The sequence below is a fragment of the Plectrocnemia conspersa genome, unplaced genomic scaffold (assembly GCF_051122295.1).
Source record: "Plectrocnemia conspersa isolate PC_06_02 unplaced genomic scaffold, ASM5112229v1 ptg000006l, whole genome shotgun sequence".
NCBI lineage: Eukaryota > Metazoa > Arthropoda > Insecta > Trichoptera > Polycentropodidae > Plectrocnemia > Plectrocnemia conspersa.
In genome coordinates this window covers 6,040,401-6,059,163 of record NW_028277170.1, presented here as the reverse complement: position 1 = coordinate 6,059,163, position 18,763 = coordinate 6,040,401, and the positions used below count along the sequence as shown (strand labels likewise).

Below are 18,763 nucleotides of genomic sequence, written 5' to 3'. Positions count from 1 at the left end.
GATAATAGAAACAATTTAAGCATCTGATTCGATTATAATAACAAAATATAAAAAAATCCTCATATAAGTTTACAAGTTATGAGGTTCGTAAAAATATAAATTCAGCACATTTTTTTTTCTTTCAAAGTCTCATTTAAATTCCGCATATCCTAATATTATTCTTACACTCAAAATTGAACTTTGGAATGTATGTAATATTTTTTGCATTCGTATATTAATAAAAAACTAAGAAATATATGAATAATTGAAAGACAAACAATAATACAGAAAACAAAGTAATTAAATGAAGACGATAGTTATCCAAAAAGAAATAAATGAGTTAGTTTTACTTTTTCTTCTGCTACATCCCAATATGGGACTAGGTCTACTCCACAAGTACTATCTCTCGGCTAGCCGCATCCAATCGCCAACTCATCCATTTTGATTTTGTCATTTGCAGCATGGCCTGTCCTTTGGTTTCCTCCATTGCATTCTTCCAGTGACAGATTTCGTCCATCCTTTCGAGGTGACCTGCCCATCATAGTCCTTAGGACCTACAGGATATGATGATGATTTATCAATTAATTAATTTATCTTAGACATTAGTTGGTGTTTACTGTATGATAATGTTTATTACCTGCTAGCAACCGCGGCTTTATGCATGTACCTATTTAAGGTTCCTTCTCCAATCTTCAGTAGCTCGTGCCTGTTCCAGAAGCTTTATTGTTTTTCAACCTTTCTGGTGCAGATTTCTAGTGAGTGTAGGTTATTCAAGATTTCTTTCAGCTGTTCGTAGTTTACCGTACTTTCATTACCCTCGATATTACTGTGATTTGAATATACTTTTAAATATTTTTTCCACCCTTTTAAGACGCTTAATATGGGTTAATAAGCACTTCATTTTTCATATTTGTTTGTCTCTTCTCACAACATGACTTCGTTGCTATACATATAGTTTTATTATAAATTTAAAATGACTTTTTGAGATTGTATGATGTATTAAATGTGCGAATTAATATTTCTCATCAAGTTGGCCTTACTTGAATAGCTTGAGACATATATTACATCTAAAAAGTTCCTTAATTTTATGCATCTTTGTATGCTCACTTATTTCTAGCTTCGTTTTAATTTGATGTATCTTTATACGCTCACTTATTTCTAGAATTGTATCCAGTGATTGTTGTATGTTGAAGTGTTTTTATTGTATCTTCTTCGGCGCAAGTAATATTCGAGCATTTGTCGCGAAAAAACGTTCTCCGCCACAATAATGGCATATAAGAGAACTTGACGCATAGTCTCTGAGTTCAGTGACTTTTTGTTTAGAAAGTTACTCAAAATACTATACTTCATCCTTTATTTGCGTGAATTATGAAGCACTTTTGATTGGATATACTTTCCCATTATTAGTTTTAACTATAGTACGATTATCCAATACATTCAATATATGAGCTGTTGATTTTGAAAATGGAGAACATTTTGTCAGTATAGACTAACTTAAAATTTCTGTTTTTAATCAATTCACAATCATATCTATAAATAACAGAGTAAATTTTTAATAGTATTTTATTTTGATCAATGATTTTAATTATTTGTTGATTTTAAAAGTGAGGCAAGTTCACTCAAAAATAAATTAATATGAATCTTTATATTTATTATACTTTTGTAGTTACATCGGACAGTGAGACCGGTAAGTAAAAATGATTATAAAGATAATACTTGCAAACTACAATAAACAAAATATACTTCTAAATGGTTTTACACGGAAGTGTGCTAAGAGAAAAATGGGACTGAGAAATTACAGGGGTACGGAAAAGACTTGCAGTTTTAAATATTATTTAGATACCAAAGAAGCAAAAATTTTAGGATGCCAAAGAATTTTTTAGTCACATTTAATATATCTAAAAGAAGAGTGGACCATGCTCTCAATGCAAAAAAAATTGGAGAAGATTTTAATGGTAGAATGGAAGGTTCCTCCAGGAAAACCAATGAGGAAGAAGTAAAACGCATGAAGGAATACATTGAGAGTTTTCCTAAGTTCAAACACAAACCATTAATTATCCAACAATAACTTAATATGGACTTACCCCACTTTTAAAATCAACGGCTCATATATTAAGATTGGCAGTTATTGGTGCTGCTGAATGTGCTCCATTAATTTTTGTTATTTCTCTTTTTGCACTTAAAAATATCGACAGATGCACTTTCTAAACTAAGATCCTTGAGTTCTTTCTTTACAATAGCCGATTTTCTAATCTCAATATCTTTTATGACACACTACACTTCATTCACTGGATTTTAAATTGTAAACTTGATGTTATCTACAGTTACTTAATCAACATTTTCTTCACAAAAAACGTCCGACTCTTTGAATGGTTACTTTGGAAGAATCTTCCATAGCCGGTTTTGATGCCATTTGAAGATCTTGTAATATGTATTGATTGATCATTTCAAATTCCGAATCGATTTCCGCCATCTTAGAATCTTCCGCAAGTGTAATTTGATTTGGTACTATTGCAGCATTACGAGTGGTGTTTTCTACTACAGATTCTTCAGTCATATCTGCATTTGAAGTACTTTCAAATACTCCGTTCTTCGTTGCCAACTGTACAATTAGATCAAGCACTTCGTTTTCAATATCTACACTAATTTTCCCAACATCTTTTGCTGCATAAATAATCGCATCAGCCAATGTGTATCTTCCAGATTCAACATTTTCTGTATCCATATTATCGCCATTCAGCACATTGGAGATACTTGGGTTTGGTATTGACATATTGGCAAAGCTAGATCCACCGTTCATAGAATCTTCACCAATGTTCAATACTCTCATTTCACCTTCAGTTATATACCAATTTTATGAAATGTAAGGTACAACTTCACCGTGTCAAGTCGCTTCCAATACTGATTACTTCCAACAATTCTCAATTCTTCGAAACTATTTTAGCATCTTTCAACATTACTCATAGTCACACAATGAATTCCATATTTTGCAAAATTGTGTAAAATAATATTTCTATCATTTATAGAATGTGTTTCGGTAAGCGATGTGCTTTTGAATAGCAGTGCTGTATTGACAAAATGTAAAATCTGAAGAATCAGTGTCGTTATTGATGACATTACAACTTGACGGTGAAACAAAAAAATATTTAGGTTGACTGTTTTTGATTGTATAAAGAAGTTTATGCATATACATATATATATATATATATTGTGTGTGCATGTGTCAAAAATGATTTTTTTTCAGGAAAAGAACAGAAAAAATGCAAAAAATAACCGAGGAACCGTGGTATATGATCGGATGTGATTGTGACCCTACTTCTTTCAGTAAGCGCTACTTTAGAATTTTGTTTTTCAGTTAAAATTTTGTGCGAGCGAGAAGACAAAGTATTTTGAAGAGAAATGTGTCGTACCCCAGTGGGTACGACATCCCTGCTTTATACCAGTGTATAAAGCAGGGATTTCCAAACTACAGCTTGTGGGCCATAGCGTAGTCCTTAGCCACTTTTAATTGATCTATATAAGATTTAGTCAGATTTTTTATTACTTTTAAAAACCTTTTATTATATAAACAATACTAACTTCTCAGACGACATAATAAATAAATTTTATTGACTGTGACTAAAATAACAAATATATTAATATTTCCTACGCGAGGTAAAAAATTAGAACCAAGTTAAAAATATATCAATTTATAAAGATACAGTATAGAATCAATATGTCCATAGTAAACTTACTGTCAAAAGTTGGCAAATTTTTAATGAAATGATAATACTTAAAAATATAATAACCTTCGTAATTAGTGACAATTTACAGAAATTTTAATGTTGTTTAATTTACTACGTATTGTGTAGTATGTCAGGTTAATAAAAATAATGAATATTACATACACATATATATTTTTACTCTCAACTATACATCATAAATATCCAACAGGTAATTATTGTAACTATGTAAATGTAAACAGCCTTAATTTTAGTGAACAATAAGTCTTTTTGACACATTAATTTATTTATATGAATACAATATAGTAGGGCTTTTAATACAATATTTAGCCATTTCCAACCTCAAAAATAAGTATAAGAAGGAAGGATAAATCAGTGATGGAAATTTTGGCACAATTTTGTTTGCTAAAAAAATAATATTCTTTTACAATAATGAAAATTTTCTTACAGAATCAATTATATAACATTTGATCTAAAATTTTGTATATACATAATTTGTTTAAAAAATTGACACTTCAAAAGCACCGACTCGATACTATAATACACAATCATCACAAAAAATGTACAGTCAAATATGAAAATAACACATTAATATATAATAGATTGTGAAAGAATTTAAAATTATCATTTCTGGCGTATTTTCATTACTTTTTATCAGAATCTTAAAAATATAAGATCAGTGAAAAGTTTATAAGTTCAACACAAATTACCGATACATTTTGTAGTATATAATATTAATATTAATAATAAATGCATTAATTAAACATTAGTCCTTAACTGCCCAGGCCTTCCAGTTCTAGTCCAAACGGACCCAAAAAATAATACATTTTTTAAATTAAAAAACAATGGTCATTTCCCTATATATACTGTTTTATTATTAACTATTATTAATAAATTAAAAACTATACTTTAAATTTTACAAATGCATTTCATTGTATTATATACTAGGAATGTAAACCTTGAATCAAATTTCCATTGCATATTGTTGCTTAGTACAACTAAAATATGATTCCGTTCACAAGTTACAAATTAATACTGAAGCAAAGTAGTTAGTTACGAATAGAACCACTGGGTTTATATCCATAACTAACTGTAGCATTAAGTGTTAATGTTCAATAGTTAATTCAGCCTATAGTTAGATATATATGTTAGTCGATCAGATGTTCCATTAATATTAATATTTATCGTTATGTAACATAATCAATTAATAAAAATCATTTACTAAAACACTAGGCCAAAAAATCAAAAGATCGCTAGAAGAAATATCAGACATTTATTGTAAAAAAAAACAATAAATTAATATTATTCGTAGATTATGTCATATGTATTTAAGTAATTTTGACTAATGAAATTTGTTCAATTTTAAAACACTAATCCTATAAATGCTTATTACTATATAAAAATGGACATTCCCAATATTGATTCTAGATGTCACTTATATAATACACATGTACCCTTTCGTTTTAAAACAAATCTGGTAGGGTCCAAGATAAAAATTTATCTGGCCTTCAATAACATGTTAAATTTTAGAAAAATAAAAATTAGTCATTGATTGAGCATTTTAAATGCTTCTATAAATATGTTTATAACTTATGTTTACAACTGGGAATTAAATTTAAAAAAATAGACAAAAATATATTCTGGGCAGTTAAGCTGTATATTTTCTTGGTCCGTATGAACCCGTCGGGCAGCCCCGGGTTAACACTAGATAGGTCATTTAGAAAAATATCATTTGCCAACACAATTACAAAATCCTAATCAGTGAAAATGATCCGTTGAAAAGATTTCTACCCAACAGTCACTTATAGCTCTACTTTCAAATCGGCTTTTACCTTTTTAATATAGTCCACAAGATCCTTTCCTTCTCTGTCTCCATTGTACTCTTCGACAAACTTTCCATTCATGAATAGCTTCAAAGATGGGTACGATCGAATGTCATAAGTGCTTGCTGTACCAGCGTGAACGGTGCAATCCAGCATGGCTAGTCTGGCTGGATAGTTTTCGCTCTTCAGCAATTGAGCAGCCTTCTCAAAAGCCGGCTTCATTTTTTTGCAGAATCCACACCCTGAAACGATAAAATAAATAATTAATAAAACTGGACAGCTTCTCAGAATATTTTTGGAAAAAAAATTCTATATACAAGGTGATCTAATTTGAGTTTCCTATGTTGACGGCACTGTAAATTAGACAGTTGTCAATAATCACGCGTGTTCAAATTGTCAAATGTTAGTTTATAACAACACATTTACAAAAACAACGTTGTCAAGATTCTACTTACATGGAGCATAAAACATGACTAAAGTTGGATATTTATGACTGATTTCTCTTTCAAAATTACTATCCGTCAGCTGCAATGAATCTAATTGTTCTTTGGTTTCTTGATGACTAGATTCGACAGACATTGGATTTTTCAAAAATGCAGTAAAATCTTCTTCCTAAAAATATATTGTATTTTTATTTTTATTATAAACATTTTTAAATTATAGTAATTCTACTCACATTTCTGCCGCCATTATAAATTTTAACTATTCTATCAAAGAAGCTAAAATATTTTATCGTCGGATAACTGGTGACTCCGTATTCCTGGCACAGTGCTTGTTCACGAGTACAATCTACGGCGCCTATCACAGTCCGAGAGTCTTCTTTAAATGCCTGCGCCAAGGTATTAAACTCCGGTTTTATATTTTTGCAATGACCACACCCTGAAATAAAAAATGAAAATCTTTTAAACTGATTTCATACAAAAAACTCTTTTATCTTAATCCTGGAAGATTAAGTCTCCATGTTTAACCAGATTTCAGTTGAAGAAAGATATTAATAAAATGTAAAATTAAATTATAAATGGAATTTTTGGGACTACCCCTTGAACATGAGACTAAATTTGTTACATTTATATGTTGAAAGTATAATAAAACCAAATTTCTATAATTATTTCCAACTCAAGTTCATTTGACCCGTTAGCATTGTTATATAGCATGTGATGGTTGCCTACTAGGGTGGATTAGGACCACTCATTAATGCACTTGTGGGGGCTGATTTAGTTGGTCACCCTGGAGATACGCCTGGCAGCACTGAGGAAGCGGCGGAAAGAGAACTTACTTGTTTGATGATGTGACAGAAGCAGTGTTCCAATCGGCGCCTCATAATAAACATTTAATATTTCTATGTAACTATAATAATGGCTAACCTTTGTCTCATTGCCAACCCGTCACCACACATTCCCTAGACATAAATAAAGTAATATACTGCCGATACAAATACAAAAGACAGTCAATGTCCATTTAAAGTCCAACTATCGGTGGAATGTGCCTAGCTGGTATCAGAATCACAAAATAGCTGTTATCTACTTCACATCAAAGTAGGTCCAGCTATAAAGTTCGAAGTACAAGAGTTCAACCCGATCTTCGGAGACGACTATATGACGCTGATATTTATGAGAATAATACACATATATACTATATAGTATTGCACAAATTTATTGTGAATTAAATAACAATTTATAAATTTATATCTTTGTATTCTAAAAAAATAAATGCACAACCACAAAGTTTGCACAGTATGTTGTATAATCACTATGAATGGTATTGCTGCGTTAAAAATGGTACATATAGTCAACCTATATAAAAATAACATACTGTCTGTTTTTATAAAATACAACAATAATATATATTTTTTAACTGAATTATGTTTAATTAATTTATACTACTTTTATGGTACACTCTGTTGATTTTTCAATGAGAACAATACTAGTTTGATATAAATAAAGACAAAAAAAGATAAATGCGAAAATATTCAGCTATTAAATAGAGGGAGAGAAAAAAGTGTTCAGATACTTGTGGATCATAGAGGAGCTACTTCAGGTTTTTACACATATTGATACAAAGAAAAAATAATTAGAGTGACAAGTTAAGTTTTAAAATGTCAAGGAGTGCAGAAAAAAAGATCTTCGACGAGATAGTTTGACCAAATCAAATTTCGCATGCTCAACCATTGTTGACGCCTGTTGTATGCATTTGCAAACGCCGTCTTACGGGGTTCGGAAATGTCCTGGTTTGACAGGCAGTCGGCTCTGATCGTCATTACGAAACGATCGGACCACGCAGAACTCAAATAAAATTTACATATAATCAAACGTGTTTTGGATTCAGACCTAAGAACTAACCAGCACGCGTATCCCTACACGCAACAACCATAATGGAAGTTCTTCGTATGGCTAACTGTGGGAAGTGGTAAATATAAGATATATGGTAGAAGGTCACAACTCTAAGATATGAGAACGGCAATGGAGGAAGAAAAGATTTGTAAAAATGTAACTCACAAGGCGCATAGAACATAATCAAAGCGTGTTTTTTCTTCTTGAGCGTATTCTTGAAGATACCTTGCTCCAAATGAACAATGTCCGTAACCTGGTCAACCCATTGAGGTTCTGGAGGAGGTGGCGGTTGTGGATCCTAAAAAAATACATCGAAAACGTTAAAAAAAATAAAGTAATGCATCAAAAACATTAAAAATTAAAAAGATGATACATAGAAAAAATCGCAGTTATAAAAATATATATAAATATATCAATGCGCTGATAATCGCTGCTGAAATTTAAATTACCTGCATGAATTTGATTATACTCTCCTCGTCTCTTGCACTAACATCAAACTTAAACTCTCCGTTCACGAAAAACTTCATAGTCGGATAACCCTTCACATCATACCTAGAGCCAATGTCTGATTCTTTTGTAGCGTCAACAGCTGCCAAAATAGGAGTTTCCTATTAATAAAAAAAAACACGTACATTAATTCACTAATTTTTACTATTGTACTTTTGAGTAAATTGTGCTGGGTCATACATTATCTTTGTTGATGATAGTGGCGGCTCTTTCATAGTCCGGCTTTATTCGCTTGCAGTGTCCACACCACGGAGCATAAAACATAACCAGGGCGCTTTTGTCAGCAAGCGTCGAGTCAAACGTATCACCTGTTGGTGAATAAATAAATAAACTATGACAAGAAATTTCATTGATCAACGAAAATGAATCAAAATTTTCAATAAAAAGTGCTCAGTACAGATCATTTCCATATGGATCACTCTGAAAGGAGTAGTGGTGGTGGTGTGCAATCAGATGTTAAAGCCAGTTTAAGTGAATCGAGTTTATTAAATTATTTTTCTACCTAATGTATTTTATCTCTTAACAATTTATCTGCGGAACCCAGAATTTTCTGTGCGGCTGTTAAGGAGCACTACAAAAATATTTAATAAGAAAATTCCATACATTTGTGCATTCTGTGTCGTTTCCACAGAGGTATAGTCCATCCAAGAGGTTAACGCTCATCATCGTTGTGTTGGAAATAAAGGTGCGTGTACACATGCATGCATGCATATACAGTTTTCCGCGAATTTATTTACACTGATAGGAGAATGTTACCAATACTAAATCAGGGCTGTTTTAAGGTTAGGGTGACCATACGTTGGAAATTGAATTAAACATTATAATGTGTTATATTTTAATTATAAATTATTGTCATGTTGTGGTATTTTGTAATCAATAAAACAATTCCTGTAATATTCTATTGGTATTTTAAAAATATTATATTGAACAGATATTCAACCTAGAGAGTGATACCAAAACTGCTCTCATGTTTTTGAGTTAAATATGTATATAAATAAACAAAATAAGTAAGAAAGTGATATTTTACACTTTCACCGCAAATTTAATTAAAAAAGTAAAAATGAATTGCACTTGTAATTTCACGTGGTCATCCTAATATTTTTTCTCACCAATACTGTGACGATGAGCGTTCATATCTTGGACGGGCTATACCTGTTTTAAGAAGTACCATTCATTGGTGAACTATTAAAAAGCAATTTTATGTCCTCGTAAAACTTTTGCTCTTAACAACGTATTGTGTTTTTAAAGGGTGTTGTAATTTTTAAAGTAAATATCTGCATCTACTGATTCTACAATAATTGGTGAATAAAAATAATAAATAATAATTTTATTCTGATATAAATTGAAGGCAGCGTAACATAATTAAAAAATTATATGTGCGTAAAATTGCCAGCTTTTATGCAGTAGCGGTCGCGCGCGCGATAAGCCTGTATATTAAGTGGTAATCAAATACAAACTTAAGAAGTTTGTTTAAACTTGTTTCAAGAGCGATATGATATATGTATTACATTTAAAAATACACATAAAGCAGGCAGATTTTTGCGCTATCGAAAGACTCGGCAAGAATAATTATAATCTAGAACTCAAAGCTCTAAATAAATTACATATGTACCATATTTTTCGTTTAGAATTTCGCTTTTTGTAACAAATGTAATGTTAAATTTAGCATCTATTTCGCAATTTTATATTGGTATAGAATCCATAGCAGACAGTCACATTTATTGACATTAATACATTACATACATAATTCAAGATAAATCAAACAATAAATACTCTATTACTATAATTCCTGTTAAAAAATCAAGAAAGAACGAAACAAATGAAAATTTAACATAAAAAAAATACTATATATCAATTTAAATTGCAGGCGATATTATATCTAGTTTTAAACCACATTCGAATATTGAGAATAATTTATTTAAAAAAAACGTAGGCTGTTGTTGTTTAATTTAAATCTAAACATGATTTCCATTTTAACCCTTTCACCGCGGATGGCTTCAATAAAAGTCATCAAGTAAATGGTCAGTACTCGTTGGACATCTAAATGTGCCATAAACCTTTGAGCCATAGTATGGTTATTTAATATAATTTAAAGTTGTAAATCACTTGAATTTAATGAACTATGTTTAAAAAAAATATAGCATGAATATATATTAACAAATTTTAAAATGGCGCGCAAAAATATTAGCCACGGTGAAAGGATTAATACACTCATTCTGGCAACTGATTTAAGAATACTAACATAATTTGAATTTTACTTTCCATTAACTGTTTGAAGAAGATTCAAAGTACCAATTGGAAATATATCATTCATATAAATTTCAAGTATTGAACTTAACACTAGATTTATGGGTATAAATCCTTCAATTTGACTGGGGTCATTAAAGATAGATATATAGTGACTAGATTTTCAAAAATAAGAAGTTTCCCAAAATAAAAATTGCATTGTTCAAATATAAAAAAATGCAAAAAAAAAAAGAAAAATACTCTCTGATACAAATCAAATCAGAGTATAAATCAGAAACCCGTAAATTTGATGTGTTTCGTAAATCTAGTATTAAATTTTAACAGATTTCAATCACGATTTCCATTGAGCTCGGAAATAAAATTACTTGTCGATTATATGTTTCTCATAATCTGGCAAAAAATATATTTTTAATTTTTTGTCAAAGCAAGTGTTTCAAAACGAGGAGTTTTACTAAGATTTTTTAATCATAAGATAAAAACTAGTGAAAACTTTATATAAAGAGCAAGTTATTTTAAAATTGTAAATTGTTATTGTATCTCACTTGTTAAATGTACAACATTGTTATCAGCCAAAGACCATTCTTCTTCAGGTTCTTCATTCTTCACAGCCTTTTGATTGGGTCGTGGGAACCGCATGAAGTTCACGAGTGCCGTTCGAGTGTTTTCACCTTCGTATTGATATTTCATCTGTCCATTTCTGTGAAATATATATACATAATTAAAATACAGAATGTTTCTCTTGTTAGTGGAGTATTTTCTGTTAATATTATATAACATGATTCAAAACTTACTCGTAATACAGCATCGTTGGAAAACCGGAAATGTTGTACAAATTTCTAATTACTGAATTTTCTGGTCTGGCTACGTCGATAGCAGCTAAATAAGCTTCGCCTTTCAAATCTGCGGCTGCTCCGGAGTATTCCGGTTTAAGAATCTTGCAGTATCCGCACCAGGGAGCATAGAACATAATCATAGATGGTTTCATCAAGGTCGGTCCTTTCTTCAGAAAGCGAACAATGGACTGAAAGTAAATAAAAAAATTGATTAACAAAATCATTCTACTATCAAAATTGGCTACTACATGTAATACATACATCAGCATCTGGTAAATGAATGACGTCAGTGGCTGTCGGATCTTCGTCCCATGGTAGACTTCCAGTGGGATCTCTCATAAAATTCACAATGGACGAAGTTGACTCTCTTCTGTCATAATTTTTATTGAAATCGCCATCTTTATAATGCTTGAAAGATACAGGTATATTTTTGTCTACTTTTAATTTTTTACACATCTTCTTTGCAGCACTGAAAATCGAGATTAAATAATTTTAAAGTCAAGAGCGTGGAATATGAGAATTTTATTATAAATATGCTCTAAAAACAATGTATATGACCTCAAACCGGCCTTATTACTTTGAATATAAATTTCAAACCAATAAAGATGACAATAAATAGCCATAATTGAAAACAAATATGGATAAGACTAAGGAAGGACCCTTAGTTGTTAAGATACATCGCCAGGAGCTGATTGATTGATATTTAATGATTTGACTTAATTAAATCTACAATTTGATCAACCACAGTAGATATTATTAGATTTAGACAAAGGTTGCAGTGACTAGAGTGTTTTATTTCATTTAACACTCACTTCGTTTGAGGATGCAAATTTTATTTCTTTTTTATCTTCAATTATGTCCTTCACTTGGATGTAAAATGTTTTCTAGAATTTTTTGCAAAACTACTTGTGCAGCAGGCGGATAAAAAACAACCCATTGATTAAGTGTAAATAGTAAACCAACCAGCAACAAAAATATAGATTTTTACTCTTCAACATAACCAAGCCTAGTAAACCATCAAACAAACTCCAGGTGATAAGACTTCAAAAACTATATAAAAAATTAGGTATTTCTGTACAAAGACAAATTGTATACTAAATAAACTTAAACCTTAAATTTATTAAATACATTTTATAATACATACCCGTTGCATTCCACATGCACCATTGTGCCGTGTCCCTTAATTATCAACGCTGCCTCCTTGAACGCCTTTAAAATATTCGCATTTTCGCTACTCGACTTTGACACAAAACAAACGAGTATGTTTGTCTTTGTCCTAAGTAATTGTTTAAAGTCTTTTATCTCTGTGATGTCGTCTATTACAGCCGACTTTTGCTTTCCGCCATTTCCCGCAATACATGGTAGAGTACAGCCCAGTAGCAGAATTAGCTGAAAAATAACAACATTAAAACATTAACAATGTTATCTGTGTTACAATGTTTCAGTAAGTATACATGAGATAGTAATTAAACAAAATATAGACAATGATAACAATAAACAAAGTATTGTAGATTTATGTAAGTATGTACATACATACATACATATATATAATATTTGTTGTTATATAACAGGTAGTGGTAATAATTATCACCCCCCCCCCCCCTCCTAAAAAAAAAACAATTTTCTGAATAGCTTTTCTCTTATAGATGAAATTTTGAAAATTTCCATCTTAAGTGTGGATTTTAACATGATCATTTGAAGAGGAAAATTTTGTAATAGATCTTCATTTTATCTGTTTTGCAATGCTTCTGCGAATTTAATATTATAATCTTGCATATCTAATATTTTTTTAGGTTGAAGTAAGGAAAGAAGAATTGTAAAAAGTCATAAATGAATAGATAAAGGAACGAAGATCCGGTACTTAGAAACTCAGACTATGCAATAAAACAATTTATATCCCTTTGTTGGTCTACATCATAGATGGCCAGTGGGTCAACCGCGAGGCTATTTTTGTTCAACCGTGTGGCTATATTATTCCATTTAGGGTTTAAACCGTTTTTAACTCAGTAACCATCCAGATCTTGCAGTGAATACAGGTGTATAGCTCGAGATTATTTAAAAGTGAGTATAAATTACTAGCCCTTTGATAGTGTTCATACAATTACTATACAACGTTTGAGCATGACGCTGCTTTTTATTACACGTTTCTGATCAATTTAGAACAGAATACGTTTACATGTAGTTGCCCAAAGATTCTTTCACGCTACACAATGATCATGTGCGAATGCGTCTGTAGGGTTCATCAATTGAAACACTCCCTATTTCCAATTGGAAGGATTAACGCATATCATAATCATAAAAAGTATTCAGTTCGTCTAGCAATAGAAGCGTTTTAACCGTTAAAGAAAAAAAATGTTTTTTCTTAAACGGTTACGAAGGTTTACTGTGGTGATCCATTCAGTGACGTTATATTGTGTTATTGTTCTTGCGGGTTACCCTTTGTTTATATTACACAATTATTGTCAAGTTACAAACTTGTAATTCTTGTTTGGTTATCATTGGAATTAACTGCACGATTTTGACAATAAAACTCAGGTATTGAAAAGAATCAAGGAAATAGTACTATTTACCAGAACAGTGCAACGCCATATCGAATATATGTTTAAAGATGTTGACAAGCAAATACAGAATGATTTATTATGCAGTGAGATGATTAGTATGGCAGTTGATGAAAGCAACAATATCAATGACATTGGAATAGTAACTATTTTTGCATGCTATGGAAAATTTAATTCTATAACAATCCATGACGAGTTATGTGCTGTAACACCAGGTGCGTAAGGTGAGATACATTCCCTTTCGCTTGCTCGCGTGTTAAGTGACGAGAGTGAGTGAGAGATAAGAGTGTGCATTACATGCGTTCCGCATGCCCACTTCTTCTTACTCACTTTCGTCACTTAGCACGCAAGAGAGCGAAAGTTAATGTATCTCACCGTACTCGCTTGTTCAACACCTGTTTGGTAACACAAGGAGAGTTGCTATATTAAATAAGGTCTTGAAATTTGCCAAACTGCAAAATAATTTGGATTTAAAGAAAAAAATATTTTCTGTAACAATAGACGGCATGTGGGTGACCTTTCTTTAAAAATATTTAAACTCAACGACAAGAAAAGATAAAGTACGCGCTTTTTATTTAGACCTGCGTGACGATTATATATTTGCACTGTAATGACTTCTGAGTCGGTAGCATCGAATGGAGATACATATTAAATAAATTTTATTTTCAATTTATTTTAATTATTACTCTTTTGAGATGATTTTTGGTGTCGAATGTTGCAGATCCCATTTATTGTAGATCACGCCAACTTTTAATTAATCGATTAACAGCCATTAATAATAAGTTTTCAACAAATTGAAATTAAAAAACCCACATATGTTTGACATGCTATGAGAAGAAAAGTCGCGACGGCATTTTAATTGTTATTGATAGTTAATAACAGTATATAACTTTTTAAAACTAATATTTTATTGATGTAACTCGTTCGTTAAGAATTACATTGGTCAGCGAACTGTCTAATTTCATATAAATAAAATCATCTCCATAACAGATGCACTGACCAGATCAATACGACGCGCGGTAATGAGCGCAGCGGTCGATAGTGATTATACTACCGCCGCATACATGTAATCAAATTTTAACGATAACGTATTCGTGGCGTTTAGAAAACTCGCCGGTTACAAATGCAGGTCAAGCGCGTAACACTCACCGTCAAACCGACGCTGTTCAAATACATGTTACAGCCGTAAATGACCGCCTGTCACACGTGTCGCGTCAAATAGGCTTTTTCTCACTTTGACTTACGACCAAACAGCCAAATTTGCGTCTATGTACCGAATGAAAGTTTTGTAAAAAATATTGATTCAGGTATATTTAAAAAAAATTAAAACATATTTACTTTAAAATCCGCAGTGAAGCGTATTTTTGTATGTGGAAAATTCTGCCCATATTTGGTTAGCTTGATAAAAAATAATAAGTTAGGCAACTTCAATCAATTATTTCACAAGGCTAGAGGAGGAAAGGGTCTGCGAAATTGTGAAAGTGTGAAACAAACAGGAGTCTGGCTCAATGACATAAAAGGGGGGGGGAATAAAAATTCACGAGAAACCTATGACATTATTTATGAAACCCCCATTACTGTATTTTAAATAATAATTTAATAATATAAAAAGATAAATATAAATAATAATTTAAATTTATATACCTATGTTATTATGGGGGCCAAAATAGATTTGTTATGGCCAAAACTGGTCGGCGCTTGAGTAGCATTGGCGTGACGGTTTTCTCTCTCTACACTGGCAACCTTCCTGGCGTGCGGACGCATCTTCTCGCGTCCGCCCTTTTTACAATATAAACAACTGTAACCGTCAATAAACATACTACTGCAGCGGCTCAATCTGTGTCTAATTGCCACCCGCCACCATCACCGTCCCTAAATTATATAATATATTTAATAAAAATCATTAAAAAAATGTATTTTATAATTAAAAATATACTATGAACATAGCAATATATATAATTTATTACAAACAACTTACCCACATGCAATATAGAGGTCCACAATAGTCTCGCGTCTGATCATAACCCAGTCATTTTTTGCCTTCCAATAAATTTTGATATTAACATTAGAAGAAACATAAAAAAAGTACAGTGGGATTTCTTCCCTTATTACTTAGAGCAAACCCTTCCTGAACAAAAAGAGCTTAACAACACGGTAGAAATAGAAGAAGAAATTAATACTCTCACTTGCTCAATAAACAAATCGATAGAACGAGTTACTCTCGAAAGAAAGACAAACAAAGATATTTCTTTACCAAATAATATTCGCGAACTTATTAAAATTAAAAATCAAATTCGTAGGAAATGGCAACAATCTAAGAATAAGTCAGATAAATCAAAATTAAACCGCTTCCCCTCCGAAATAAAAACTGCAATTTCAGAATACAATAATGAACTATGGGAGAATAAACTTACCGACCTAAACCCTGAAGACAATTCCCTTTGGAATATGTTAAAAATTTTACGCAGAGATCCAGTAGATATAAAAAAAATTATGACTCCTTCACAAGTGCTAGTTTATTCTTTAGAAGATAAAGCAGAAGCTATTGCCGATAGCCTCCAAGATCAATGTACAATTAACTTATCTTTAATAAATGTAGACTTTAAAAACAAAATAGAAAAAGAAATTAGAACTACTCTAGGAAAATAAACACAACCAAATAGAACCAGTAACGTCAATTGAACTAGAAAATATTCTTCGATCACTAGCCAACCGCAAAGCCCCTGGAAACGATTCCATCCCTAGTAAAGCTTTCAAAATCTTTCCTCCTAGCGCTATCAGTTTTTTTATTAATATCATAAACGCATCATTTAACTGTCTGTATTTTCCAACAGTTTGGAAACAAGCTAATGTGATAGTTCTGAGAAAACCCGGTACCGACCCAACTCTTCCCGCGAGCTATCGACCCATAAGCCTCCTACCCGTCGCGAGTAAAATATTTGAAAGGCTTATCCAACGTAGATTATTAAAACATGTAATAGAAAATAAAATATTACCCAATGAACAGTTCGGTTTTAGAACGGAACACTCGGCTACGCAGCAGCTGCATAGAGTTGTGAACCACATCCAGTCGGGCTTTAATAAAAAAATGACAACAGGAGCAGTATTTTTGGATATAGCCAAAGCGTTTGACAAAGTATACCATGATGGTATACTATTTAAACTTATAAAATACAAATTTCCATCTGAACTGGTCAAAATAATTGAATCTTTTCTTAAAAATAGAACCTTTAAAATTAAATTGGAAAACCATCTATCGAGTCCGAGACCTATTCTAGCAGGCGTTCCGCAGGGATCAATTCTGGGTCCATTATTATTTACAATTTTTACTAGCGACTTTCCCTCCAAGCCATATAAAAAAGTAATTACTGCTCTATTCGCGGATGATACCGCCATTTTATGCTCTTATAAAAACCCCCATCGTGCAATAATTCATCTTCAAAACAAACTCAACACTATTCAAAAGTGGTTCGATAAGTGGCTAATAACAGCAAATCCCAACAAAAGCGTCGCTGTAATGTTTAATCGCAGGAGAAAACACGCTTATGCTAATAATAATCTCTCTAAATTAAAAATGTACGATAAAAGCCTCGAATGGCAAAATTCAGCCAAATACTTAGGATTAACTCTGGACTCCAAATTAACATGGAAATCCCATATATATAACATAACTTCAAGAGTCAAAACAACTCGTGCTCGTCTATATCCATTATTAAACAGAAAGAACAAACTAAATGTAAAAAACAAACTGCTCCTGTACAAATCGATCATCCGACCAGTTATTTCATATGCCTCCCCCGTCTGGGGAGGTATACTTAGTCGTAATTATTCGAAATCACTACAAACGCAACAAAATATTGCGCTAAGAATGGCGACAAATGCCCAATGGTTTGTCCGAAACTCAATTATACATAAAGATTTAAAAATAGACACTTTACGCGATTATTTCGATAAACTTAAAGTAAATTATCATGACAGAAATAAAAATCATTCTAACCCATTAGTTAAAAACCTTAATAAGGTAACATGAATATTTGTAAAAAAAAAAAGTGCTAGCTAACGTAATAAGAAACAAAGTTTTTTTTTTTTTACTTTTTTTTTTTTTTTTTGCCCCAAAAATAAATAAATAAAAGTGAGAACCAATTAATAGATACCCAGGTAAATGGCTTTGGCCAGGAACTGGAAAAAAATAAATATTAGACACTGTATAATTTATTCGCCACGTCAGAAAGAAGGCACAAAGTTCTATATTCAGGTTGGTGTTACTTGATGGTGGCAAGCATTATGATCTGTTCTGTGTGCAGATTTCCTTAGACTCAACTTCTGAAATTACTTACTATCTTTTTCTTCATTGGAAAAATAGTGTCTCCATCTTAAGTTTGTTAATAATTTGATTTATCGAACAAGTATTATATATATTGCTATTTAAACTGTCATATATAAAATGTGTGAGATGAACATGTTAAAAGATCCACATTTTTTGATTTAATGAAAATTATTTAAAAAAGAATTTAATTTTCATTCATTAGCGATGGTGTTTATATTATGCTTAGTAAAAAGTGAAGTGTGTCTCAATGGTTACTACAAATGTTTCCCAATATCATAACGTGGCATTGTTTCAATCATCGCTTAGAATTATCTAACGGTGATTACATAGAATTTCGAAAAAAATGGATTTGTGGCATTGTTTTAGTCCTCGAAATTTAATAAGGAAATGTGTAAAATTGGTGCAGTGTATTACTTTTACATAGAAAGTAATGGACA

At 31.5% G+C, this 18,763-nt stretch overlaps 1 protein-coding gene across 1 annotated transcript; it reads right to left on the bottom strand.

The window, feature by feature from the left end:
- Nucleotides 1–3,856: 3,856 nt before the first annotated feature.
- On the bottom strand, nt 3,857–15,265 carry LOC148234101 (protein disulfide-isomerase A5). The gene is made up of 11 exons (XM_088187990.1): nt 15,149–15,265; nt 12,586–12,830; nt 11,703–11,910; nt 11,400–11,629; nt 11,151–11,305; nt 8,542–8,669; nt 8,304–8,462; nt 8,020–8,152; nt 6,201–6,403; nt 5,980–6,136; nt 3,857–5,766 (listed from the first exon to the last, which is right to left on the bottom strand). The coding sequence occupies exons 1-11, from the start codon at nt 15,173–15,175 to the stop codon at nt 5,504–5,506; spliced, it is 1,908 nt and encodes a 635-aa protein (XP_088044116.1). The 5' UTR covers nt 15,176–15,265; the 3' UTR covers nt 3,857–5,503.
- Between the last annotated feature and the right edge of the window lie 3,498 nt (nt 15,266–18,763).

Coding starts and splice junctions, on each gene's coding strand:
- LOC148234101 (XM_088187990.1), bottom strand. CDS start 15,175: ATGTATTTGAACAGCGTCGGTTTGACG. Junction 11,630..11,702: donor TTCATTTACCAGATGCTGAT/GTATGTATTACA, acceptor ATTTACTTTCAG/TCCATTGTTCGCTTTCTGAA. Junction 8,463..8,541: donor CTATCATCAACAAAGATAAT/GTATGACCCAGC, acceptor TTTTATTAATAG/GAAACTCCTATTTTGGCAGC.